General features: G+C 45.3%; 1 protein-coding gene across 6 annotated transcripts in view; it reads right to left on the bottom strand.

The window, feature by feature from the left end:
• The window catches only part of LOC139414865 (microtubule-associated protein RP/EB family member 3-like), a 40,850-nt gene extending 14,668 nt beyond the window's left edge, over positions 1 to 26,182 (bottom strand). For 2 of the 6 annotated variants that reach the window (XR_011634913.1, XM_071162451.1), the window contains exons 1-4: positions 26,056 to 26,182; positions 9,590 to 9,714; positions 9,366 to 9,511; positions 6,363 to 6,519 (exon numbers count right to left, since the gene is read on the bottom strand). Coding sequence is in view for 5 of the 6 variants with exons in the window: in XM_071162451.1 (XP_071018552.1) it covers positions 6,363 to 6,519; positions 9,366 to 9,511; positions 9,590 to 9,710 (424 nt within the window). In the remaining variant the exon portion in view is untranslated. Of the gene's footprint in view, positions 1 to 6,362; positions 6,520 to 9,365; positions 9,512 to 9,589; positions 9,715 to 25,898; positions 25,950 to 26,051 lie in introns of those variants that run through there. The other 4 variants (XM_071162447.1, XM_071162452.1, XM_071162448.1 and 1 more) reach the window with 4 other exon arrangements.
• Between the last annotated feature and the right edge of the window lie 1,058 nt (positions 26,183 to 27,240).

Below are 27,240 nucleotides of genomic sequence, written 5' to 3'. Positions count from 1 at the left end.
GGCTGTATATCATATTTTACTCAAAACAATGTTTTTACCTTTTAGTGTGTGTAAATTATACTATACTTTGGATATTGTTTTTTAACAGAAAAAGTTCAAAATTAGCTGGAGAATTTAACGTGAGCTTTCTGTGAGTTTCTGACACAGAAATAGAATCCCTTAGAGCAGTGGTTCCCAAAAGTTTTGTAGTCCTATACCCCTTCAAACATTCAACCTCCAACTGTACCCCTTCAAACATTCAACCTCCAACTGTACCCCCTCTAGCACCAGGGTCAGCGCCGCACACACACTATACGATACATTTATTAAACATAAGAACGAGTGTGAGTTGTCACAATCCGGCTCGTGGGTCTTATAGGACCAGGGCACAAATAATAATATAATAATATTTAACCATCTTACATATAAAACCTTATTTGTTCATTGAAAATTGTGAATAACTCACCACAGGTTAATAAGAAGGTTGTGCTTGAAAGGATGCACATAACTCTGCAATGTTGGGTTGTATTGGAGAGAGTCTCAGTCTTAAATCATTTTCCACACACAGTCTGTGCCTGTATTTAGTTTTCATGCTAGTGAGGGCTGAGAATCCACTCTCACATAGGTACGTGGTTGCAAAGGGCATCAGTGTCTTAACAGCGCGATTTGCCAAGGCAGCATACTCTGAGCGCAGCCCAATCCAGAAATCAGGCAGTGGCTTCTGATTAAATTAAATTTTCACAGAACCGCTTGTTGCAACTTCGATGAGTCTCTCTTGTTCAGATATCGTTAAGTGGACTGGAGGCAGGTTGTTTGTGTCATCCGATTGTCTGTGTCATCCATTTTGGGAAAGTACCTGCGTAATTGCGCACTCAACTCACTCAGGTGTTTCGCTATATCACATTTGACATTGTCTGTAAGATTGAGTTAATTTGCACACAAAAAAATAATATAAATGGTGGAAAGACCTGTGTGTTGTCCTTGTTAATGCAGACAAGACCTCCAACTTCTTAATCATAGCCTCAATTTTGTCCCGCACATTGAATATAGTTGCGGAGAGTCCCTGTAATCCTAGATTCAGATCATTCAGGTGAGAAGACGACCACCCAGGCCAGTCGTGTGAGAAACTTGTCATCATCAAGCTGTCAGACACGTGAAAATTATGGTCAGTAAAGAAAACTTTCACAAGTTTAAAAAACGTGTCAATACAATGCCCCTAGATAACCAGCGCACTCCTGTTTGTTGTAAAAGCGTTACATGGTCGCTGCTCATATCATTGCATAGTGCAGAAAATACATGAGAGTTCAGGGGCCTTGCTTTAACAAAGTTAAGCATTTTCACAGTGGTGTCCAAAACGTCTTTCAAGCTGTCAGGCATTCCCTTGGCAGCAAGAGCCTCTCGGTGGATGCTGCAGTGTACCCAAGTGACATCGGGAGCAACTGCTTGCACGTGCGTTACCACTCCACTATGTATCCCTGTCATGGCTTTTGCACCATCAGGACAGATACCAACACATCTTGACCACCAAAGTCCATTTGATGTCACAAAGCTGTCCAGTACTTTAAAAATATCCTCTCCTGGTTTCCAGAAGACGTGAGTCTTAGAATTAGAATAGAATTCACTGGCTTGTATGCGAAGCAGCCATTTCTGCGGCAGCAGGAAGAATTAAGTCCTCCACAATAGTATGGGCTTGCCTGTCCTAGCCATTCGGTAGCTCACCATATAAGATGCTTCTATCCCCTTCTTATTAATGATATCTGTTGCTTTTATACATGTCTTACTACTCAAAAGTCTTCTTTATTCTCGCTCAAAAAACTCCAGTGGCTTATTTTTCAAATTGTCATGTTTTGTTTCTAAATGTCTGCGCGGGAGTGAAGGTTTCATCAAGTTGTGAGATAGTACTTTTGTACATATAACACACTGTGGCTGAGGAAAGGCACTAGTCCCAATATAATTGAACCCCAAATCAATGTAGTTCTCATCATATTTGCACCTCTTCGATGGTCCAACGTCCCTGTCTGTTGTTCGGTGCTTTCCTGGGTAAGGGGCAGTAGCTTGGTGCTTTCCTGGGTAAGGGGCAGTAGCTTGGTGCTTTCCTGGGTAAGAGGGCAGTAGCTTGGTGCGTTCCTGGGTAAGGGGACAGTAGCTCGGTGCTTTCCTGGGTAAGGGGCAGTAGCTCGGTGCTTTCCTGGGTAAGGGGCAGTAGCTCGGTGCTTTCCTGGGTAAGGGGGCAGTAGCTTGGTGTTTTCCTGGGTAAGGGGGCAGTAGCTTGGTGTTTTCCTGGGTAAGGGGACAGTAGCTTGGTGTTTTCCTGGGTAAGGGGGCAGTAGCTCTTCGGCTGCATCAGATTCACATCTGTGAGTGTCCATGCTAGCTGGCCTAACAACAAATGTAGAATTACTGATGCTGGAATTGGATGTGCTCGTGGAAGCAGAACAGCTTGTGTCGTCGACAGGTGCAGGTGTAGTACTGCTGGTAGTAGCAGTACTAGCAATATGGCCTTACTTTTTTTAAACGATTAATCAATTTTCGAGCAAACGGAATGAGCAGCAGCTACGTTTGGCTACATGCGGACCGTTTGTGGAATTCCTGTGAGAGAGTAACCATTAATGTGATTGGATGTTAATTATTTGACTCAGCTGCCTGTATTTGACATTGTGTTGTTATTTCGCTGAACACTAGATGGTTTAATTTTATTTTTGGCAGTGAAACGAGGTTACTCAGGCAAGAAAAAGACCTCCAAATGTATAGCCCTTTCCGAAATATAAATGTACTGTTTGAAAATGTGAAGAAACATTAAAAAAAAATAATGTTACAGCATTGCGTGTCTGGGAATACCTGACTTAGAGCAACAGCAGAATAACCAACACAAAAAAACACAGCAAAACAACAACAACAGGTTCCAGAACAAACATTTATAATAATAATAATTACAACACTCAGAATGAAAACAGAACCACAGACTGATGGGATGGGATGGGATGGTATGGGAGGGAGGGAGGGAAAGTAGTCGAAACATACAGGGGCCATACTTGTGAACAATAGAAGATTTTGAAAAATGTAATCAATTTCTCTGTCTCAAAATGCGCATCAGCCAATTAAAATCGTTGATATACTTGGACGTGATAGAACGCGACATTGTAACTGGTCCCATCAGAGAACCTGCCACACGTTAGCCCTATGCTAATCATAACAGATGACAGTGATTATTTCCCGGAACAAGTTCTTTATCAGCCAATGAGAATGGGAGCGTGCTCAGTCCTCCTTTTCCTGTAGTCCACAATCATCTCCTTTGTCTTGATCACGTTGAGGGAAAGGTTGTTGTCCTTGCACCACACAGTCAGATCTCTGACCTCCTCCCTATAGTGCCTATGTTGTCGGTGATCAGGCCTCCCACTATTGTGGCATCAGCAAAAGTAATGATGGTGTTGGAGTAGTGACTGGCCGTGTAGTCATGAGTGAACAGGGAGTACAGGAGGGGACTGAGCACGCACCCCTGAGGGGCCCCTGTGTTGAGGATCAGTGTGGCGGATGTGTTGTTACCTACCCTTACCACCTGGGGGCGGCCCATCAGGAAGTCCAGGATCCAGTTGCAGAGGGAGGTGTTTAGTCCCAGGGTCCTAAGCTTAGTGATGAGCTCTGAGTGCACTATGGTGTTGAACACTGAGCTATAGTCAATGAATAGAGATTGCATCATCTGTGGATCTGTTGGTGCGTTATGCAAATTGGAGTGGGTCTAGGGTTTCTGGGATAAATGGTGTTGATTTGAGCCATGACCAGCCTTTCAAAGCATTTCATGTCTACAGACGTGAGTGCTACGTGTCGGTAGTCATTTAGGCAGGTTACCTTAGTGTTCTTGGGCTCAGGGACTATCGTGGTCTGCTTGAAACATGTTGGTATTACACACTCGGACAGGGAGAAGTTGAAAATGTCAGTGAAGACACTTGCCAGTTAGTTAGCACATGCTCGGAATACACGTCCTGGTAATCCGTCTGGCCCTGCGGCCTTGTGAATGTTGACCTGTTGAAAGGTCTTACTCACATCGGCTCCGGTTAGCAGGATCACACAGTCGTCCGGAACATCTGATGCATGTTTCAGTGTAGCATAGAAGTGATTTATCTCGTCTGGTAGGCTTGTGTCACTGGACAGCTCTTGCAAAAGTGACCCCAAACTTTTGAACGGTGGTGTATGTGTTCGTGAGTCTCACCTTTCCACAGAGGCGTCATGTTAGTGTGTAGCCCAAATGGTTTAGGTGCTACAGACAGAAGTTAGCAGATCGGCTGTACCGACTTCAGACGAGTCCCAAGACGCTTGTGAGGGTCGTAGAGCAAAATTAAGAAAACCATTGTGTGACTTTCATTATAGTTTGTATGACAAACTGTTTGGACGCTACACAAGATTTTGTGAGAAGACTTGTTTTCGGGATGTCTCATGGCCAGACAAACAGTGCTCTAGCCTTGTTACCATTCACCGCAGATGGGGAGGTGTGACATAGGCGGATGTGTTGGATTGAGACGCAGCCAACGCAAACAAACAGATATCTCTAATGTTGGATTGAGACGCAGCAAAACGCAAACAAACAGATATCACTAATGTTGGATTGAGACGCAGCCAACGCAAACAAACAGATATCACTAATGTTGGATTGAGACGCAGCCAACGCAAACAAACAGATATCACTAATGTTGGATTGAGACACAGCCAACGCAAACAAACAGATATCACTAATGTTGGATTGAGACGCAGCCAACGCAAACAAACAGATATCACTAATGTTGGATTGAGACGCAGCCAACGCAAACAAACAGATATCACTATTGTTGGATTGAGACGCAGCCAACGCAAACAAACAGATATCACTAATGTTGGACTGAGACGCAGCCAACGCAAACAAACAGATATCACTAATGTTGGATTGAGACGCAGCCAACGCAAACAAACAGATATCACTAATGTTGGATTGAGACGCAGCCAACGCAAACAAACAGATATCACTAATGTTGGATTGAGACGCAGCCAACGCAAACAAACAGATATCACTAATGTTGGATTGAGACGCAGCCAACGCAAACAAACAGATATCACTAATGTTGGATTGAGACGCAGCCAACGCAAACAAACAGATATCACTAATGTTGGATTGAGACGCAGCCAACGCAAACAAACAGATATCACTAATGTTGGATTGAGACGCAGCCAACGCAAACAAACAGATATCACTAATGTTGGATTGAGACGCAGCCAACGCAAACAAACAGATATCACTAATGTTGGATTGAGACGCAGCCAACGCAAACAAACAGATATCACTAATGTTGGACTGAGACGCAGCCAACGCAAACAAACAGATATCACTAATGTTGGATTGAGACGCAGCCAACGCAAACAAACAGATATCACTAATGTTGGACTGAGACGCAGCCAACGCAAACAAACAGATATCACTAATGTTGGACTGAGACGCAGCCAACGCAAACAAACAGATATCACTAATGTTGGATTGAGACGCAGCCAACGCAAACAAACAGATATCACTAATGTTGGATTGAGACGCAGCCAACGCAAACAAACAGATATCACTAATGTTGGATTGAGACGCAGCCAACGCAAACAAACAGATATCACTAATGTTGGATTGAGACGCAGCCAACGCAAACAAACAGATATCACTAATGTTGGACTGAGACGCAGCCAACGCAAACAAACAGATATCACTAATGTTGGACTGAGACGCAGCCAACGCAAACAAACAGATATCACTAATGTTGGATTGAGACGCAGCCAACGCAAACAAACAGATATCACTAATGTTGGACTGAGACGCAGCCAACGCAAACAAACAGATATCACTAATGTTGGATTGAGACGCAGCCAACGCAAACAAACAGATATCACTAATGTTGGATTGAGACGCAGCCAACGCAAACAAACAGATATCACTAATGTTGGATTGAGACGCAGCCAACGCAAACAAACAGATGGTATCAAACACATCAAGCACGTGGTTTTCCATTCCACTGACTCCATTCCAGACATTATTATGAGCCATCCTCCCCTCAGATGCCTCCTCTGGGGCTAACGTATGCCAGGTTATCTGATGGGACCAGCTACAATATAGTATTCTATGACGTGCAAGTTTGGGATGGGTTGAGAGATACTTTATTCACCCTTCACCAGCCTCTATTGGGATGGTCTGAGACAAAGAAATACTTTATTCACCCTTCACCAGCCTCTACTGGGATGGTCTGAGACATGCGCATTTTGAGAAACTGGCCCACACACACAGAATGGAGGAAGAGGAGAGTCGTTTGGGTTTGTGGATAATGAGTTGACCTGGTCAGAGGCGTTGGAGGAGGTGATATGATAAGAGGGTGTGTTTGTACCTGGGTTGGGTGAGGGGGCGCCCTCCTGCCCCTGGCGTGTGGCCACAGGGTCATACTCCTTCCCATCGTAGTTGGCATCAAAAAACTTCTTAAACCATTGGATGAACTCAAAGTTATCCTGAAACCTCCCCTTCACCAGCCTCTCTACTGGGATGATCTGAGACAGAGAGATACTTTATTAACCCTTCACCAGCCTCCCTACTGGGATGGTTGAGAAAGAGCGAGAGAGCGAGAGAGAGACAGGGGGGGGGGGGGGGGCAGAGAGAGCCATAGGGGGGACGACACAGAGACACAGAGGGGGGACGACACAGAGACAGAGGTGGACACACAGAGAGACAGATGGGGACACACAGAGAGACACACTACCCACAAAATGAGGTGGAAACTGAGCTGCACCTCCTAACATCCTGCCAAATGTATGACCATATTAGAGACACATATTTCCCTCAGATTACACAGATACAAAGAATTAGAAAACAAACCCAATTTTGATAAAGTCCCATATCTACTGGGTGAAATCCCACAGGGTGCCATCACAGCAGCAAGATGTGTGACCTGTTGCCATAAGAAAAGGGCAACCAGTGAAGAACAAACACCATTGTAAATACAACCTATATTTATGTTTATTTATTTTCCCTTTTGTACTTTAAAATGTCTTTATTCTTTTGGAATGTTTGCTGTTCATTTGTATTATTTATTTCACATTAATTTATTTTAACTAGGTAAAATTGTGTCACTTCTCTTGCAACAGAGTCAGGGTATATGCAGCAGTTTGGGCCGCCTGGCTCGTTGCGAACTGTGTATAGACTATTTCTTCCTAACAAAGACAGCCAACTTCGCCAAACGGGGGATGATTTAACAAAAGCGCATTTGCAAAAAAAGCACAATCGTTGGACGACTGTACCGAACCATAAACATCAATGCCTTTCTTAAAATCAATACACATAAGTATATATTTTTAAACCTGCATATTTAGCTAAAAGAAATCCAGTTTAGCAGGCAATATTAACCAGGTGAAATTGTGTCATTTCTCTTGCGTTCATTGCACACATAGTCAGGGTATATGCAACAGTTTGGGCCGCCTGGCTCGTTGCAAACTAATTTTCCAGATTTGTACGTAATTATGACATAACATTGAAGGTTGTACAATGTAACAGCAATATTTAGACTTCGGGATGCCACCAATTAGATAAAATACGGAACAGTTCCGTATTTCACTGAAAGAATAAACGTTTTTTTCCCGAAATGATAGTTTCCGGATTCGACCATATTAATGACCAAAGGCTCGTATTTCTGTGTGTTATTATGTTATAATTAAGTCTATGATTTGATATTTGATAGAGCAGTGTGACTGAGCGATGGTAGGCAGCAGCAGGCTCGTAAGCGTTCATTAAAACAGCACTTTTGTGCGTTTTGCCAGCAGCTCTTCGCAATGCTTCAAGCATTGAGCTGTTTATGACTTCAAGCCGATCAACTCCCGAGATTAGGCTGGTGTAACCGATGTGTACCATCTCCTAAAGTTGATTCAGCTGTGGGATCGGGGCACCACCAGTACAGAGCTTGCTCAGGAATGGCAGCAGGCAGGTGTGAGTGCATCTGCACGCACAATGAGGCAAAGACTTTTGGAGGATGGCCTGGTGTCAAGAAGGGCAGCAAAGTAGCCACTTCTCTCCAGGAAACACATCAGGGACAGACTGATATTCTGCAGAAGGTACAGGGATTGGACTGCTGAGGACTGGGGTAAAGTCATTGTCTCTGATGAATCCCCTTTTCGATTGTTTGGGGCATTCGGAAAAAAGCTTGTCCGGAGAAGACAAGGTGAGCGCTACCATCAGTCCTGTGTCATGCCAACAGTAAATCATCCTGAGTGGGGTTGCTTCTTAACCAAGGGAGTGGGCTCACTCAGAATTTTGCCTAAGAACACAACCATGAATAAAGAATGGTACCAACACATCCTCCGAGTGCAAGTTCTCCCAACCATCCAGGAACAGTTGGTGATGAACAATGCCTTTTCCAGCTTGATGGAGCACCTTGCCATTAGGCAAAAGTGATAACTAAGTGGCTCGGGGAACAAAACATCCATATTTTGGGTCCATGGCCAGGAAACTCCCCAGACCTTAATCCCATTGAGAACTGATCAATCCTCAAAAGGTGGGTGGACAAACAAAAACCCACAAATTTTGACAAACTCCAAGCATTGATTGTGCAAGAATGGGCTGCCATCAGTCAGGATGTGGCCGACCTTGAGGTCAAGAGAGACAGAGCTGGCCCTGGACCAAGGTAAGGTGTCTCTTGGGTACATGCAGTCAACACCTGGACATATAGGCTTGCTTCTCCCGTACACACATAGAGTCCGGTTACAGAACACTTAGACAAGCCTAGAACCTCTAGACTGAGCGAGTACAGTGTTAACAGTAGGAATAATAGTTTTCCATTAATATTGTCAAAAAGCTACAAAAAATTGAGAATTTGAGTCATGAATTTAGCGAGGACTGTGTGGGAGTGGTCTGAGTCAGAGGTGTAATTGGAGGGATATGTAACCTGAAAACGAGCTGTTATTGGTCCATTTGCATGGCCCGGTGTACCAGGTGGGTTTCACTTCAGTATCAATGGAATGGTCTAAAATATGCAGACTGCTAAATGAACTCGCCCAGAGAGGTGTGGAATTATTTGTTATTGACCTATTAACTTATACCGCCTGATGATGTCACCAGGCGAGCCAAAACTCCACCCATGTAAAACCTGCTGATCAGAAGGTCCTGTGTAGATAGTTTTTGGATGAAAATACCATTAGGAAATAACAATGATCACATGTATTTGTTTCAAACTTTTACAGTGTTAGTTTCAACAGCTGTTGTACAAGATGTACAAAAAAGACAAAGGAAAACAGAATTTGGACTCCACTGGGCCTTTCATTGATGATGATGATGATGCCTTGTCTACGCTCGTCCTCTTGAAGGAGGGCTTGTAGGTAAGGGTGTGTGTGTGTGTGTGTGTGTGTACCTTGTCTACGCCCATTCTCTTGAAGGAGGCCTGTAGGACCTTGAAGTTGTTGATGAACTCATGTTCCAGCCGGGCTGCGAACTTCACCTTCTTCAGCAGGACACAGCCAGGGAACAACATGTCCATGAACTGACAATACACTGCACCTACACACACAACATTTACAAGTTAGCATATCATTCATTATGACATTAATCTAAATGATTGAAATGTGTGCGTGTTACCTGAACACAGTTGTTCTATCTTGGTGTAGGTGAGCCGTAGAGAGTCGTTGACCCAGGACAGCATCTCATGACGACTCAGGTTCTCCAGAGCCGAAGAGATGGAGAATACATTCACCGCCATCAACCTGCAACACACAGGCAGGCACGCAGGCAGGCACAAACAGAGTTTAAGATTATATTACATTATTAGTCATGAATGGTTAAAACACAATCCTTTTACGTTAAATCTCATGTTTACAAAAACAGTGTTCATGTTTGAAAACCAGGTTAAACATAATCAAATTAAACACCTAAGGGCGCGCACACACACACACACACATACACACACACACACAAAGGCTCTTAGAGACACGAGAGAGCGAGAGAGAGAGACAGAGAGTGGGACAGAAAGAGAGAGGGAGAGAAGAGAGGGAGAGAGAGACAGAGGTGGAGAGTGAGAGGGGAAGAGAGACAGAGGTGGAGAGTGAGAGGGGGAGAGAGACAGAGGTGGAGAGTGAGAGGGGGAGAGAGACAGAGGTGGAGAGTGAGAGGGGGAGAGAGACAGAGGTGGAGAGTGAGAGGGGGAGAGAGACAGAGGTGGAGAGTCGGCTGATTAATCGGTATCGGCTTTTTTGGTCCTCCAATAATCGGTATCGGCGTTGAAAAATCATAATCGGTCGACCTCTAGTAGGTACAGCTATAGCTCATCTCTTGGCAGTAGTACTGTAGACTACTTTATCACTGACCTCAACCGAGAGTCTCTTAGAGCGTTCACTGACACCCCTATCAGACCACAGCAAAATCACAGTCTACTTGAACAGAGCAATACTCAATCATGAGGCATCAAAGCTAGGGATGCTATATCGATATATAATCGGTAAGCATATCAGAATCGTCCGATATTAGCGAAAAAGCCAACATCGGCATTGGCACGATGTCTTGGTTAATAAACGCCAATGTGCAAAATCGATGTCAAAGCTGACATGCATACCTATATAAACGTAGGTAGATGGCGTAATGAAGCCACGAAAACATAGCGCTAAACATGCACCACAGCATTCCTAACCCACAACGTCTGCTGTGTGGATCGAGGAGTCAACAAGTCCATCAGTCATTTGAAAGAGTAAGAACATTTCAGCAAGACAACTCAATGGTGAAATCCATTAACGACAAGAATGGAATTCATTGCCCTTGACAAATCAACTGTCCTCTGTCGAGGATGATGTTGGCTTTCACCGACTGGTCGAACACCTCGGGGCCCGGTACACACTACCAAGTAGGCGCTATTCTTCCGGTGTTGCCCTACCGGAGTTACACAGTAGTGTTCGCACATGAGCTACTTGCTATGGGCTTCAATGCCATTAGCTGTCACGACATTTGGACTAGCGATGTCAGCCCCATGAGTATGCTAAGTTTGACAGCACAGTGGGTCAACAAGGATTTCGTACTGAGGAAAGCCGTATTGCTCCAGAATGTGCTGGTTCTCATACCGCTGCTGCCATTTCAATGGCATTTGAGAACATGTTTGAAACTTGGAAACAGGAACACACTCCTAGGTCCATTCTAACAACTGACTGGAGAAATAAGCTCATCAACTGCATCTGCAGCAGACGTGATACCCTCTGTCATGGCATTGAAATGCCTGCTCAACTAAACTGCCCACACAGACCGTGGGGTTAATTTGGAAAAGTACTCTACAAGAGGCTGTGAACAAGTGATTCGATGGCATTCTCTCTGAGCCTCTTGACTGTGTCGTCACCGTGCTCGATGTTAGGTACAAGGACCACTACTTCTTTAACAGGCATTCTCTCTGAGCCTCTTGACTGTGTCGTCACCATGTTCGATGCTAGGTACAAGGACCACTACTTCTTTAACAGGGTTTACCTGAAATGTTATAGACACAGCTGGACACTGACAGTGCGAACCGAGGAAGAGAGGCCACGGACAGACAGCACTGAAACTTCACTGCTTGACACGTATGATGAAATCCTGGTTGAGAATGAAACGACTGAACAATTGAACAACGAAACAGCACAGCTGAAATAGTGAAAGAAGTAGGTTTTGATGATGTTTTACTGGTAATGGGGACATACGTAAATGCCAACAAAATAACTTTTTGGTCAGTGTGTGTGTGTGTGTGTGTTTCAGCTATTTAACTATACTAGAATACTTAAAAAGCCAGTAAAAAAAATGTATATCGGGTTTTTTGACAAGGAAAATATCATATATCGGTATCGACCAAAAATGTAATATGGGTGCCAAAGGAACTGAATAATATTAAGAAATGCTATAGATGGAAAGAAAATAGTGTGGAAATCTAACAAAAATCAATTAGGCAACAACAAATGCAATACCTTCTAGACAATTTCCTGGACAAAATATTTCACTGTAATAGTGAAGGTGTAAACTTGGCAGTAGAAAACCTAAACATTATATTTGACCTCTCAGCTTCCCTATTAAATTTAACAATTAGATTAACAACAATGACAAATGGTTTGATGAAGAATGAAAAAACCTAAGAAAGAAATCGAGAAACCTATCCAACCAAAAACATAGAGACCCAGAAAACCTGAGTCTACGCCTTCATTATGGTGAATCACTAAAACAATACAGAAATACACTACGGAAAAAGAAGGAACAGCACGTCAGATATCAGCTCAATGTAATTGAAGAATCCATAGACTCTAACCTTTTACAGCTTCACCAGCGAGAGCATCCTGACTTGCTGTATTACCATCTGGTATTGAAACTGTACTGCCCTCGACCGGAAAGCCCTACAGAGGGTGGTGCGGACGGCCCAGTGCATCACTGGGGGTGAGCTTCCAGCTATCCAGGACGTACATGCCAGGTGTCTGAGAAAGGCCCGAAGAATTGCCAAAGACTCCAGCTACCCGAGACATGGACTGTTCTCCATGCTTCCGTCTGGCAGGCGGTACCGGTGCATCAAGGCTCAGATCAACAGGCTCCAAAACAGCTTCTATCCCCTGGCCATAATACTGTAACATGAGTTACCAAAAAAGAATAACGTGAAAATGAAATGAAACGTTGCCCCTAAAAGAAATGAAATAATGAATATATGAAAAGAATGTGTTGGTATATACTGGGCCAAGACTACACTAACACACTGTTTGTGAAGATAGTTACCCATTATGAAGTAAGTCTTTAAGGTATGGGGGCGGTGTGGGGCGTGTCCAAGCCACAGGGGCCATCTTGAATCGACTGTCCATGGTCCATCGAAGTCCATGGTGGGGGAAGGCTAGCATGTTTTTGATGTGTGCTAAGAGGGATTTTAGGCCTCTTTCGTTGCCCAAACCAATGTTGTGGTGGTAAAATAGTGGAATAGTTGAGAGCCATCCTCTTCACTTGGGGGGAGTAACAAATATTTATTTGGACATGGACATCCATTCAAGGACTTAAAGGATCAACAACAGGTTCTAATAGGACTACGGTTTCCTAATTGAGATGCTAACTCTGACAGGACTATTCATTTGTTGTTGATTTATTGAAATATTATTTAGTTGTTTATGCTAAACCCCATATGATACTTCCTATCAATACATCATTGCACTAAACAAGTTTCCCAATTCTTATTACTGACAAGGTTGTGTGGTATATGCAGGTTTGATAAATGGCTAACAAGTACTGATCTCCCACTCCCACAGACTATCCACACTGACTTAAGATGGCACAGACATACATGGTCACCCTGTTTCTAGCTCCTAGACAACTTTTTTTTATATTGTTTAATTTCTTACATTATTTGCAGATAGCATTTCTTGTATTATTACCTACAGCCAAAATATTAGATCTGCGGTCACTCACCAGAAATGAATCTTCCCTGACCTGAATCCATTGTTTGAACTTCCCAAGGCAGCTCTATTCATCCCGGGGTCTACACCAAAACACCAATGCAGGAGAAGAGGAAGAAGTGGGGCCCTAGTCAGACTCAGGAGGCATGCATCCCATCTACCACTTCTGAGTATACAGAGCATTCGGAAAGTATTCAGACCCCTTGACTTTTTCCACATTTTGCTACGTTACAGCCTTATTTGAAGAAGAAAAAAAAAAGGTTTTTAGAAATGTTTGCACATTTATAAAAAAAATTATATTTAAAAACAGAAATAACTTACTTACATAAGTATTCAGACCCTTTGTTATGAGACTCGAAATTGAGGTCAGGTGCATCCTGTTTCCATTGATCATCCTTGAGATGTTTCTACAACTTGATTGGATTCCACCTTTAGGCAATGCTTTTTATTGACCATTTAGGCCAAATTGAACTGATGCATTGGCGATGTTCAACGTCAATTCACTGCAGGGCCGGCATTATGGCCTGGCACGCCCTACCGTACCTCCTTGCCCGTCCAAATAAAATATAGAAATAATGATAATTTATTTGACAGAGACACGCGCCAACTGAAAGACGCATTAGTCTCAGTTAAAGCATACAAGCGAGCAAAACAGCACCTCTCTGTCTCAGTATGTGTAGACCATGTATCTGATGCTGTCTGGACAGTGAAACAGCACCTCTCTGTCTCAGTATGTGTAGACCATGTATCTGATGCTGTCTGGACAGTGAAACAGCACCTCTCTGTCTCAGTATGTGTAGACCATGTATTTGATGCTGTCTGGACAGTGAAACAGCACCTCTCTGTCTCAGTATGTGTAGACCATGTATCTGATGCTGTCTGGACAGTGAAACAGCACCTCTCTGTCTCAGTATTTGTAGACCATTTATTTTATGCTGTCTGGACAGTGAAACAGCACCTCTCTGTCTCAGTATGTGTAGACCATGTATTTGATGCGGTCTGGACAGTGAAACAGCACCCCTCTGTCTCAGTATGTGTAGACCATGTATTTGATGCGGTCTGGACAGTGAAACAGCACCCCTCTGTCTCAGTATGTGTAGACCATGTATCTGATGCTGTCTGGACAGCACCTCTCTGTCTCAGTATGTGGAGACCATGAATCTGTCTAAATCACTTCTATGCTCGCTTCAAGGCAAGCAACACTGAGGCATGCATGAGAGCATCAGCTGTTCCGTACCACTGTGTGATCACGCTCTCCGTGCCGACGTGAGTAAGACCTTTAAACAGGTCAACAATCACAAGGCTGCGGGGCCAGACGGATTACCAGGACGTGTGCTCCGGGCATGTGCTGACCAACTGGCAGGTGTCTTCACTGACATTTTCAACATGTCCCTGATTGAGTCTGTAATACCAACATGTTTCAAGCAGACCATCATAGTCCCTGTGCCCAAGAACACAAAGGTAACCTGCCTAAATGACTACCGACCGGTAACACTCACGTCTGTAGCCATGAAGTGCTTTGAAAGGCTGGTAATGGCTCACATCAACACCATTTTCCCAGAAACCCTAGACCAACTCCAATTTGAATACCGCCCAAACAGATCCTCAGATGATCAAATCTCTAATCCACTCCACACTGCCCTTTCCCACCTGGACAAAAGGAACGCCTACGTGAGAATGCTATTCATTGACTACAGCTCAGCGTTCAACACCATAATACCCTCAAAAGTCATCACTAAGCAAAGGATCCTGGGACTAAACACCTCCCTCTGCAACTGGATCCTGGACTTCCTGCCGCCCCCAGGTGGTAAGGATAGGTAGCAACACATCTGCCACACTGATCCTCAACACTGGAGCCCCTCAGGGGTGCATGCTCAGTCCCCTCCTGTACTCCCTGTTCACCCACGACTGCATGGCCAGGCACGACACCAACACCAACACCATCATTAAGTTTGCAGACGACACAACAGTGGTTTGATCACCAACAACGAGACAGCCTATAGGGAGGAGGTCAGAGACCTGGCCGGGTGGTGCCAGAATAACAACCTATCCCTTAACGTAACCAAGACTAAGGAGATGATTATGGACTACAGGAAAAGGAGCACCGAGCACGCCCCCATTCTCATCAACAGGACTGTAGTGGAGCAGGTTGAGAGCTTCAAGTTCCTTGGTGTCCACATCACCAACAAACTAGAATGGTCCAAACACACCAAGACAGTCGTGAAGAGGGCACGACAAAGCCTATTCTCCCCTCAGGAAACTAAAAAGATTTGGCATGGGTCCTCAGATCCTCAAAAGGTTCTACAGCTGCAAAATCGAGAGCATCCTGGTTGCATCACTGCCTGGTACGGCAACTGCTCGGCCTCCGACCGCAAGGCACTACAGAGGGTAGTGCGTACGGCCCAGTACATCACTGGGGCTAAGCTGTCTGCCATCCAGGACCTCTACACCAGGCGGTGTCAGAGGAAGGCCCTAAAAATTGTCTAAGGACCCAGCCACCCCAGTGATAGACGGTTCTCTCTACTACTGCATGGCAAGCGGTACCGGAGTGCCAAGTCTAGGAGAAAAAGGCAGTTTTTACCCCCAAGCCATAAGACTCCTGAACAGGTAATCAAATGGCTACCCGGACTATTTGCATTGTGTTCCCCCCCAACCCCTCTTTTACACTGCTACAACTCTCTGTTTATCATATATGCATAGTCACTTTAACTATACCGTTATCAGGCCCGTTACAGCATGTTACCGTTATCAGGCCCGTCACAGCGTGTTACCGTTATCAGGCCCGTCACAGCGTGTTACCGTTATCAGGCCCGTCACAGCGTGTTACCGTTATCAGGCCCGTCACAGCGTGTTACCGTTATCAGGCCCGTCACAGCGTGTTACCGTTATCAGGCCCGTCACAGCGTGTTACCGTTATCAGGCCCGTCACAGCGTGTTACTGTTATCAGGCCCGTCACAGCGTGTTACTGTTATCAGGCCCGTCACAGCATGTTACCGTTATCAGGCCCGTCACAGCATGTTACCGTTATCAGGCCCGTTAAAGCGTGTTAGCATTATCAGGCCCGTTACAGCGTGTTACCGTTATCAGGCCCGTTACAGCGTGTTACCGTTATCAGGCCCGTCACAGAGTGTTACCGTTATCAGGCCCGTCACAGCGTGTCACCGTTATCAGGCCCATTACAGCGTGTTACCGTTATCAGGCCCGTTACAGCAAGTTACCGTTATCAGGCCCGTCACAGCGTGTTACCGTTATCAGGCCCGTCACAGCGTGTTACCGTTATCAGGCCCGTCACAGCGTGATACCGTTATCAGGCCCGTCACAGCGTGTTACCGTTATCAGGCCCGTCACAGCGTGTTACCGTTATCAGGCCCGTCACAGCGTGTTACCGTTATCAGGCCCGTCACAGCGTGTTACCGTTATCAGGCCCGTCACAGCATGTTACCGTTATCAGGCCCGTTAAAGCGTGTTACCGTTATCAGGCCCGTTAAAGCGTGATACCGTTATCAGGCCCGTTACAGCGTGTTACCGTTATCAGGCCCATTACAGCATGTTACCGTTATCAGGCCCATTACAGCGTGTTACTGTTATCAGGCCCATTACAGCATGTTACCGTTATCAGGCCCGTTACAGCATGTTACCGTTATCAGGCCTGTTAAAGCATGTTACCGTTATCAGGCCTGTTACAGCGTGTTACATAACATCATCATTAATACCAAGGTTGCTCATATCATAAGCCCCAATTCAATTGTTGTACAAAATGGGCACGTAAATAGCCAAATAAAAAGAGTTAATTTTCTTTCATTTATTTTCTTTCCTTGAGTTGAACGGACACCCTGTGCTGTGGAGAAGCAGCAGTGCCTGGATATTGCACCAGCAACAAAAACACCAGACAGGCCAAGCAAACGCCCCAGAACTGACATGAACCAAGCTCATATTGATGTTTTAGAGCTGGGGCGAGAGAAAAATCTACTGCAGATTGAGGTCCTGAATTTACAAAAAGAGCTACTGTGAATTCACAAACAGAAACTCCTTCAGGGAAACAAATGCCCACTGTGTAATGAATGCTGATCTTTTTATGTATTTAAGCAATTATTTATTAAAACAATTGTTGGTAAAATGATGATTAAATGACTGAACAAATCATTTTAAATGGAACTGTAACTACGTAAACTTATACTCTGTTTTATTATATCTGATTAACAATATGAGTTCATAAGAAGGGATTGTGAGACACGGACAAGGAGTAATTAAAGTTAATGAACACCATTCCAACTAGGAAGAAACGAATGGGTTGGGGAAACAGATAAGGTCGTTACCCTATGGTTGACCCTACAGAAACTTAGTTCTGGGTTTTTTAGATAACCTAGGAATGCACTCACTGTCTTTTCTGTTAATTAGAACTGTCAGCTCAGTGGTGATCGATAATGTTGAGGGGTCAAAAGTTACCTGGGAGTGTGTTAGTAAGTTAGAATTAAATTTTCACCTCACTTTGTCCCGGTCGAAAAGGAGGGGATTCTGTTAAAGCAATGAAATGACGTCATGATCTGTATATAAACTGTTGTTCGTGGTTAAGTGGCAGCGCGCTACGAGAATAAATTCTGTTACCTATTTTTGAAAGACTGGTCTGCGTCTATTTTATGCAAACAAGAATCTTACAAATTCTCATAAAATAGATTAAGGGTTTTCAATTAATGAAAGCACATTGGCATCATTAAATGACAGTAACAACAATGCTTTCCCAAGCAGTGTCCTCCACTCTTGTGTTCTGGTGCTTCCAGTGCCACCCTGTATGGTATTGAGAATAACAAAGTCTTAATAATACCTATACAGATAGCCTAATTAGGAATTGTATGTGTCGATCAAAATCTAATATTGCTTTTTACATGTTACCAATGCTACATTATACACACCTTAGGCTGCAAAATGGTTCTCAATCAAGGTTCTCCTCACAGCATTCCCAATGGCATCGGCAGCATGTTCCTCCACGGTCTCCTGAGGTAGGTTCTCCTCAGCCTCCTCAGGTAGGTTCTCCTCAGCCTCCTCAGGTAGGTCCTCCTCAGCCTCCTCAGGTAGGTCCTCCTCAGCCTCCTCAGGTAGGTCCTCCTCAGCCTCCTCAGGTAGGTCCTCCTCAGGTAGGTCCTCCTCAGCCTCCTCAGGTAGGTCCTCCTCAGACTCCTCAGGTAGGTCCTCCTCAGGTAGGTCCTCCTCAGACAAGTCCTCCTCAGACAGGTCCTCCTCAGCCTCCTCAGGTAGGTCCTCCTCAGCCTCCTCAGCCTCCTCAGGTAGGTCCTCCTCAGGTAGGTCCTCCTCAGCCTCCTCAGGTAGGTCCTCCTCAGCCTCCTCAGGTAGGTCCTCCTCAGCCTCCTCAGGTAGGTCCTCCTCAGCCTCCTCAGGTAGGTCCTCCTCAGGTAGGTCCTCCTCAGCTTCCTCAGGTAGGTCCTCCTCAGACTCCTCAGGTAGGTCCTCCTCAGACTCCTCAGGTAGGTCCTCCTCAGGTAGGTCCTCCTCAGACAAGTCCTCCTCAGACAGGTCCTCCTCAGCCTCCTCAGGTAGGTCCTCCTCAGCCTCCTCAGGTAGGTCCTTCTCAGCCTCCTCAGGTAGGTCCTCCTCAGCCTCCTCAGGTAGGTCCTCCTCAGGTAGGTCCTCCTCAGCCTCCTCAGGTAGGTCCTCCTCAGCCTCCTCAGGTAGGTCCTCCTCAGCCTCCTCAGGTAGGTCCTCCTCAGCCTCCTCAGGTAGGTCCTCCTCAGGTAGGTCCTCCTCAGCCTCCTCAGGTAGGTCCTCCTCAGACTCCTCAGGTAGGTCCTCCTCAGACTCCTCAGGTAGGTCCTCCTCAGGTAGGTCCTCCTCAGACAAGTCCTCCTCAGACAGGTCCTCCTCAGCCTCCTCAGGTAGGTCCTCCTCAGCCTCCTCAGGTAGGTCCTCCTCAGCCTCCTCAGGTAGGTCCTCCTCAGGTAGGTCCTTCTCAGCCTCCTCAGGTAGGTCCTCCTCAGCCTCCTCAGGTAGGTCCTCCTCAGCCTCCTCAGGTAGGTCCTCCTCAGCCTCCTCAGGTAGGTCCTCCTCAGCCTCCTCAGGTAGATCGTCTCCTTGTCTCTTGCCAAAGTTATACAGAACTGCCACTGCAATAACGACTGTCAGGGTAGTGTCCATCTTCGTGCAGAACCCCTCCTTTAGGCACGGGAATATTTTTTTCCACACTCCAAAAACTCTCTCTATGAGACCTCCTGCCAGGATATGAGAGGTGTTGTATTCTCTCTCTTCAGGTGTCTGGGGGTTTAAAAGGGGAGTCATAAGATATGCCTGTTGTGAATGTGTGAACAGTCTATTTCCCCTAGTACACCTGGGAATCTAGCTCTCCTGTAAAATCCAGCTGGTGTTTCCTCTGTAGGACTGAACCTGATGTACTGATTCTTCAGATCGGAAAGAGCACTGGACACTGACTACAATCCTGTAGACAGTTGACTTGTGGAGTCCAGAAAGGTCCCCATCCACCATCTGGGTCCATCCAGTTACATAGAACTGTAGGGCCTCCAGGAGCTGACGTAGTGGGGGTACAGCTGCGATCTTATCCCTCCCAAACTTCATGATTGGTCCAGTTGCATTACAGAGTCCTTGGAAAAGCAGTATCTCCTTGAAAACTCATCATTATCATAAAACTCAACGGGGTTCAACCTGTCTCTAATTGTTCTCTGACGAACTCTGTCGTTTTGGTTTCTCCACAGTAGATATGCTGCCATTTGATCAGTTAAACCACCTCAAGTGGCAGTTTAGAATTAATCTCCAATCTAAATTTATTTTTTATTCATTGAGCAACAGACTTAAAATTAATCTAGGTTTAAAAGGGAAAACTAAACTTAGAATGGATTTAATTTAACTAGGATTAATTTAAAACTAAATTTACAATTTGGTGCAACATGATTAATAGATCAACTGGGTTGAATCAAGGTTTAAGAGTTCATCCATGTTGGTGCAACCCGCCCTAAGGCAAATAGTTTCCTCCGTTGCAAAAATACTGAATCTTAGGAGTTGATTCATAGCGGAAATGAAGCTTGACATCCAGAAATGGGAGTCGACGGGAATCTATTTTTTTTGGAGTCGACTCCCCACCACTACCTGTGGGAAAACAACCTAGGTTATCCAATCGGTTCACAGCAAAAAACATTACCCTTTCAAATGCAATTGTCTTGTTGTCTGCTTGTTTTAGACCAACGTTACAAACAGATGGATGATAACAGCTACAAGTGGTGAGTGGAGTTACAAATGGCCTCTACTAAACAAGGTAAATGTCTTAGCTGTGATGAAATGTTTTCCACACACAAAAAAACGTGGAGCCTAGCCTACTTGGGGTGCGTTCGTAAATTCACTCTGGCTATTTTCTCAGATTTCACAGCAGTCTAGTCTGAGTGTGCCAGAGCGCAAAATAACGGATTCATTTACGAACGCTCAACATTTGTTGAATATGGCCGTTGTCAGTAAACGTCGGCATAAAAGTTTATTAAATTGTTGCCGGGATCACATTTACAGTCACCAACGCCCTGGATAACATGAAAACAGCCTAACCAGCTCTGCTAGGGTGAGTAAAATGGTCAGTGAGCAGTTCTCTCATTTATGTCTGGAAGTAGCTAGTAAGCGAGCTAAATTTAGCGAGTTAGATTGGGTGCTTGACTGCAGTTGTGAGGTCAGAACGCTCGGATCAACCCTGCTCCTCGGCCAGAGCGTCCAGTGTGCGCTCTGAATGCTCAGAGAGCAAAACGCTCTAAATTTACAAACTGACAACGCTTTGAATTTACAAACGCCCAGAGTACACTGAGCGCTCTGTGGCATAGTGAATTTACGAACGCCCAGAGTACACTGAGTGCTCTGTGGCATAGTGAATTTACAAACGCCCAGAGTACACTATGAGCGCTCTGTGGCATAGTGAATTTACGAACGCCCAGAGTACACTCTGAGCGCTCTGTGGCATAGTGAATTTACAAACGTCCAGAGTACACTATGAGCGCTCTGTGGCATAGTGAATTTACGAACGCCCAGAGTACACTATGAGCGTCTGTAGCATAGTGAATTTACGAACGCCCAGAGTACACTGAGCGCTCTGTGGCATAGTGAATTTACGAACGCCCAGAGTACACTGAGCACTCTGTGGCATAGTGAATTTAAAACGCCCAGAGTACACTGAGCGCTCTGTGGCATAGTGAATTTACGAACGCACCCATAGACACCAGGTCCCCACATTTCCCACAGCTAACAATATCCTGAAGCCACCAGGGCTCTATTTCCCTATGTGGGAGCATTGTGATCCGTCGGCCTGGTTTTTTAAAGACACCAGGGCTCTATTTCCCTATGTGGGAGCATTGTGATCCGTCGGCCTGGTTTTTTAAAGACACCAGGGCTCTATTTCCCTATGTGGGAGCATTGTGATCCGCCGGCCTGGTTTTTTAAAGCCACCAGGGCTCTATTTCCCTATGTGGGAGCATTGTGATCCGTCGGCCTGGTTTTTTAAAGACACCAGGGCTCTATTTCCCTATGTGGGAGCATTGTGATCCGTCAGCCTGGTTTTTTAAAGCCACCAGGGCTCTATTTCCCTATGTGGGAGCATTGTGATCCGTCGGCCAGGTTTTTTAAAGACACCAGGGCTCTATTTCCCTATGTGGGAGCATTGTGATCCGTCGGCCTGGTTTTTTAAAGCCACCAGGGCTCTATTTCCCTATGTGGGAGCATTGTGCTCCATCGGCCTGGTTTTTTAAAGCCACCAGGGCTCTATTTCCCTATGTGGGAGCATTGTGCTCCATCGGCCTGGTTTTTTAAAGACACCAGGGCTCTATTTCCCTATGTGGGAGCATTGTGATCCGTCGGCCTGTTTTTTTAAAGCCACCAGGGCTCTATTTCCCTATGTGGGAGCATTGTGATCCGTCGGCCTGGTTTTTTAAAGACACCAGGGCTCTATTTCCCTATGTGGGAGCATTGTGATCCGTCGGCCTGGTTTTTTAAAGCCACCAGGGCTCTATTTCCCTATGTGGGAGCATTGTGATCCGTCGGCCTGGTTTTTTAAAGACACCAGGGCTCTATTTCCCTATGTGGGAGCATTGTGATCCATCGGCCTGGTTTTTTAAAGCCACCGGGGCTCTATTTCCCTATGTGGGAGCATTGTGATCCGTCGGCCTGGTTTTTTAAAGACACCAGGGCTCTATTTCCCTATGTGGGAGCATTGTGATCCGTCGGCCTGGTTTTTTAAAGACACCAGGGCTCTATTTCCCTATGTGGGAGCATTGTGATCCGTCGGCCTGGTTTTTTAAAGACACCAGGGCTCTATTTCCCTATGTGGGAGCATTGTGATCCGTCGGCCTGGTTTTTTAAAGACACCAGGGCTCTATTTCCCTATGTGGGAGCATTGTGATCCATCGGCCTGGTTTTTTAAAGCCACCAGGGCTCTATTTCCCTATGTGGGAGCATTGTGATCCGTCGGCCTGGTTTTTTAAAGACACCAGGGCTCTATTTCCCTATGTGGGAGCATTGTGATCCGTCGGCCTGGTTTTTTAAAGCCACCAGGGCTCTATTTCCCTATGTGGGAGCATTGTGATCCGTCTGCCTTATTTTTTAAAGCCACCAGGGCTCTATTTCCCTATGTGGGAGCATTGTGATCCGTCGGCCTGGTTTTTTAAAGCCACCAGGGCTCTATTTCCCTATGTGGGAGAATTGTGATCCGTCGGTTGGGTTTTTAAAGCCACCAGGGCTCTATTTCCCTATGTGGGAGCATTGTGATCCGTCGGTCAGGTTTTTTAAAGCCACCAGGGCTCTATTTCCCTATGTGGGAGCATTGTGATCCGTCGGCCTGGTTTTTTAAAGCCACCAGGGCTCTATTTCCCTATGTGGGAGAATTGTGATCCGTCGGTTGGGTTTTTAAAGCCACCAGGGCTCTATTTCCCTATGTGGGAGCATTGTGATCCGTCGGTCAGGTTTTTTAAAGCCACCAGGGCTCTATTTCCCTATGTGGGAGCATTGTGATCCGTCGGCCTGGTTTTTTAAAGCCACCAGGGCTCTATTTCCCTATGTGGGAGCATTGTGATCCGTCGGTCAGGGTTTTTAAAGCCACCAGGGCTCTATTTCCCTATGTGGGAGCATTGTGATCCGTCGGCCTGTTTTTTTAAAGCCACCAGGGCTATATTTCCCTATGTGGGAGCATTGTGATCCGTCGGCCTGGTTTTTTAAAGCCACCAGGGCTCTATTTCCCTATGTGGGAGCATTGTGATCCGTCGGTTGGGTTTTTTAAAGCCACCAGGGCTCTATTTCCCTATGTGGGAGCATTGTGATCCGTCGGCCTGGTTTTTTAAAGCCACCAGGGCTCTATTTCCCTATGTGGGAGCATTGTGATCCGTCGGCCTGGTTTTTTAAAGCCACCAGGGCTCTATTTCCCTATGTGGGAGCATTGTGATCCGTCGGCCTGGTTTTTTAAAGCCACCAGGGCTCTATTTCCCTATGTGGGAGCATTGTGATCCGTCGGCCTGGTTTTTTAAAGCCACCAGGGCTCTATTTCCCTATGTGGGAGCATTGTGATCCGTCGGTTGGGTTTTTTAAAGCCACCAGGGCTCTATTTCCCTATGTGGGAGCATTGTGATCCGTCGGTTGGGTTTTTTAAAGCCACCAGGGCTCTATTTCCCTATGTGGGAGCATTGTGATCCGTCGGCCTGGTTTTTTAAAGCCACCAGGGCTCTATTTCCCTATGTGGGAGCATTGTGATTCGTCGGTTGGGTTTTTTGAACTGGTTACATGTAAATGGAGACTAACCCCATTCTGTACAAATTTGTGCAACTGCGGCATTCAAACGAGGCTGCAATGAAAACTTTTACTTTTTTTTTTTTTTACTTAACTAGGCAAGTCAGTTAAGAACATATTCTTATTTACAATGAAGGCCTACACCGGCCAAACCCGGACGCTGGGAAAATTATGCGCTGCCCAATCACGGCCGGTTGTGATACAGCCTGGATTCGAACAGGGTGTCTGTAGCGACGCCTCTAGCACTGAGATGCAGTGCCTTAGACCGCTGCACCACTCGGGAGCCCTAATGGGACTGTAGCGACTGTGTTGACATCAAAATCAGGGGTGTGAACTACGTTTCTATACAAGCGTTGATTGACATGGTAATAGTGAGATAGTATGGGAGTAAAGTTGAAAAAAACTGGGTGGGGGGACAGAGGAGACAGGGACAGGGGACAGGGTGGGGGGACAGGGTGGGGGGACAGGGGACAGGGTGGGGGGACAGGGTGGGGGGACAAAGGACAGGGACAGGGTGGGGGGGGGGACAGGGACAGGGTAAGGGGCATGTTTTGTATTTATTTTATATTATTATTACTATAACAACAACTAGGCAAGTCAGTTAAGAACATATTCTCATTTGCCATGACGGCCCTAACCTGGACAAGCCCTAACCTGGACGACGCTGGGCCAATTTTGCGCCGCTCCATGGGACTCTGAATCACGGCCAGTTGTGATACAGCCTGGAATCGAACCAGAGTCTGTAGCGACGCCTCTAGCACTGAGATGCAGTGCCTTAGATCACTGCACCACTCGGGTGCCCTATCAAATTAAATTGTATTTTATACACGCACTGAAAACAGCAGGTGCAGACCTTACAGTGAAATGCTTACTTAAAAGCCCTTAACCAACAATGCTTTAAAAGAAGTTAAGAAAATGTTTTAAATAAGTGTTAAGTAAAAAATAGATAAGTAGACAATAGAAAATAAAAGGAACAAATAATTCAACAGCAGCAGTAAAATAACAATCAAGGCTATATACAGGTACCATACAGTCAATGTGCGGGGGGCACCGTTAGTCGAGGTAATGGAGGTAATATGTACATGTAGGTAGAGTTAAAGTGACTATGCATAGATAATAAACAGAGAGTAGTAGCAGCAGCAGGGTAAAATAGGGGTCTGGGTAGCAACGGGGGTGAATGTGAAGGAATGTTCCCCAAGCCGTGAGCTTGGTCCAGGGGAAATCCTTATTACTACGTGAAACCGACTCCACCCATGAGTTGATAAATCCATTACCAGGGTTACAGCTTCCAAGCCCGTTCCACTCATAACTATTTCTACGCTACTGTCAGCTTGTTGACGGGGGAAAAAGTTGTTTTATATCAGTTAACTAACTACTAGGTAAATAATAACATCGTAACGTTATCTATATAGATAAAGGAATTATTCATACTAGGACAACAGTCAAATACTATCTAGCTAGATAACCATAATAACGTGACTTCGTCAGTGGCTAGCTTAACAACAGAGTTAGTGCGACAGGCTAGCTAACGGAGTTAGCTAAAGCTGATAGCCTACGTACTTACTAGTCGAGGGATATAGCTAATGTTAACTAAACATAACGGTCGGTCTGGCCAACCGGTCCGGCCAGCCGGTCCAGCAGCATTGAACTGTACTGTTATTTATATGATGCTGTCATTCTGAAAACTGTATAGTTTTCAGCCAACCCCCTCTGGGGGCCTCCGTTATAATCACACACATACCCACTCACTCACTCACTGCGCCGCTAACGCGTTGACTGCGGTGGGACTCGAGGAGCATCTACCTGCTTAGCAGTTAGCTAACTAACTATTAAAACAAAACTAGTTGTCAACAAAGTCCGCTTCAAAATGGTTTAGATCGTAGTGATAATAGTTAGTGACATTTACTGACTGTCTCGTGTGAAGAGCCTCTATTTGATGCGGTGTTCCGAGCCTGTCCGGTCTGTGCTAGTTGCGTTGCTACAGTCGGTCCACTCAGATACCTGTCGACCAGCTCTGCTGTCTGCCCAAGTGCGCCTGCGTGGCACCCATACGGTCCCAGTGGCAAGGTTTGTCCTGCGTCACAGCGAAACTGCATCACCTCGTATCCCCCCCGGGTGCCATGGTGGATCTATATCACTTGGGGTTTTATTCATTCAGCCTAATCTGTTGCAAAACGTTTCTTAAACGAAGGCAAAACGAAACGAGGGACTTTGGGACAGTTCGAAATGTTACTGTTTATTATATATACTGTTGCTTAGTAACTTTATCCCTACATAGCCACCTCATTTTCGAACGTTGCTATGGGTACAGCCAAACAACGGAAGTGATGGTTCCGACTTCCGCATTACCACCCTACTGCGTCACAACATTGGCAAACTTCAAATCAAATCAAATTGCATTTGTCACATGCGCTGAATACAACAGGTAGATCTTACCATGAAATGCTTACTTACAAGCCCTTAACCAGCAATGCAGTTCAAGAAATAGAGTTAAAGAACATATTTACTAAATAAACTAAAGTAAAAATAAAATAAAAAAAGTAGCACAAAATTACATAATAATGAGGCTATAAACAAGGGGTAATTTTCAGTTAGCTGCAGCTATCCACTGGAACGATCTGCAAAAAAAACTCAAACTGGGCGGGTTTATCTCCATCTCTTAGTTCAAAGACTCAATCATGGACACTCTTACTGACAGTTGTGGCTGCTTTGCGTGATATATTGTTGTCTCCACCTTCTTGACCTTTGTGCTGCTGCTGCCCAATAATGTTTGTACCATGTTGTGCTGCTACCATGTTGTGGTCATGTTGTGCTGCTACCATGTTGTCATGTTGTGCTGCTACCATGTTGTCGTCATGTTGTGTTACTACCACGCTGTGTTGTCATGTGTTGCTGCCATGCTATGTTGTTGTCTTGGGTCTCTCTTTATGTAGTGTTGTGTTTTTCCTGTATTGTTTTAATCCCAGCCCCCGTCCCCGCACAAAGCCTTTTAGAAGGTCTCATTGTAAATAAGAATTTGTTCTTAACTGACTTGCCTAGTAAAATAAAGGTTCAATTAAATAAAACATGGACACTAATAACTTCAGGGGATTTGG

This window comes from Oncorhynchus clarkii, chromosome 8 (assembly GCF_045791955.1).
Source record: "Oncorhynchus clarkii lewisi isolate Uvic-CL-2024 chromosome 8, UVic_Ocla_1.0, whole genome shotgun sequence".
NCBI lineage: Eukaryota > Metazoa > Chordata > Actinopteri > Salmoniformes > Salmonidae > Oncorhynchus > Oncorhynchus clarkii.
Note: the sequence above shows the minus strand (reverse complement) of the source record. Positions and strands in the feature narration are given on the sequence as shown.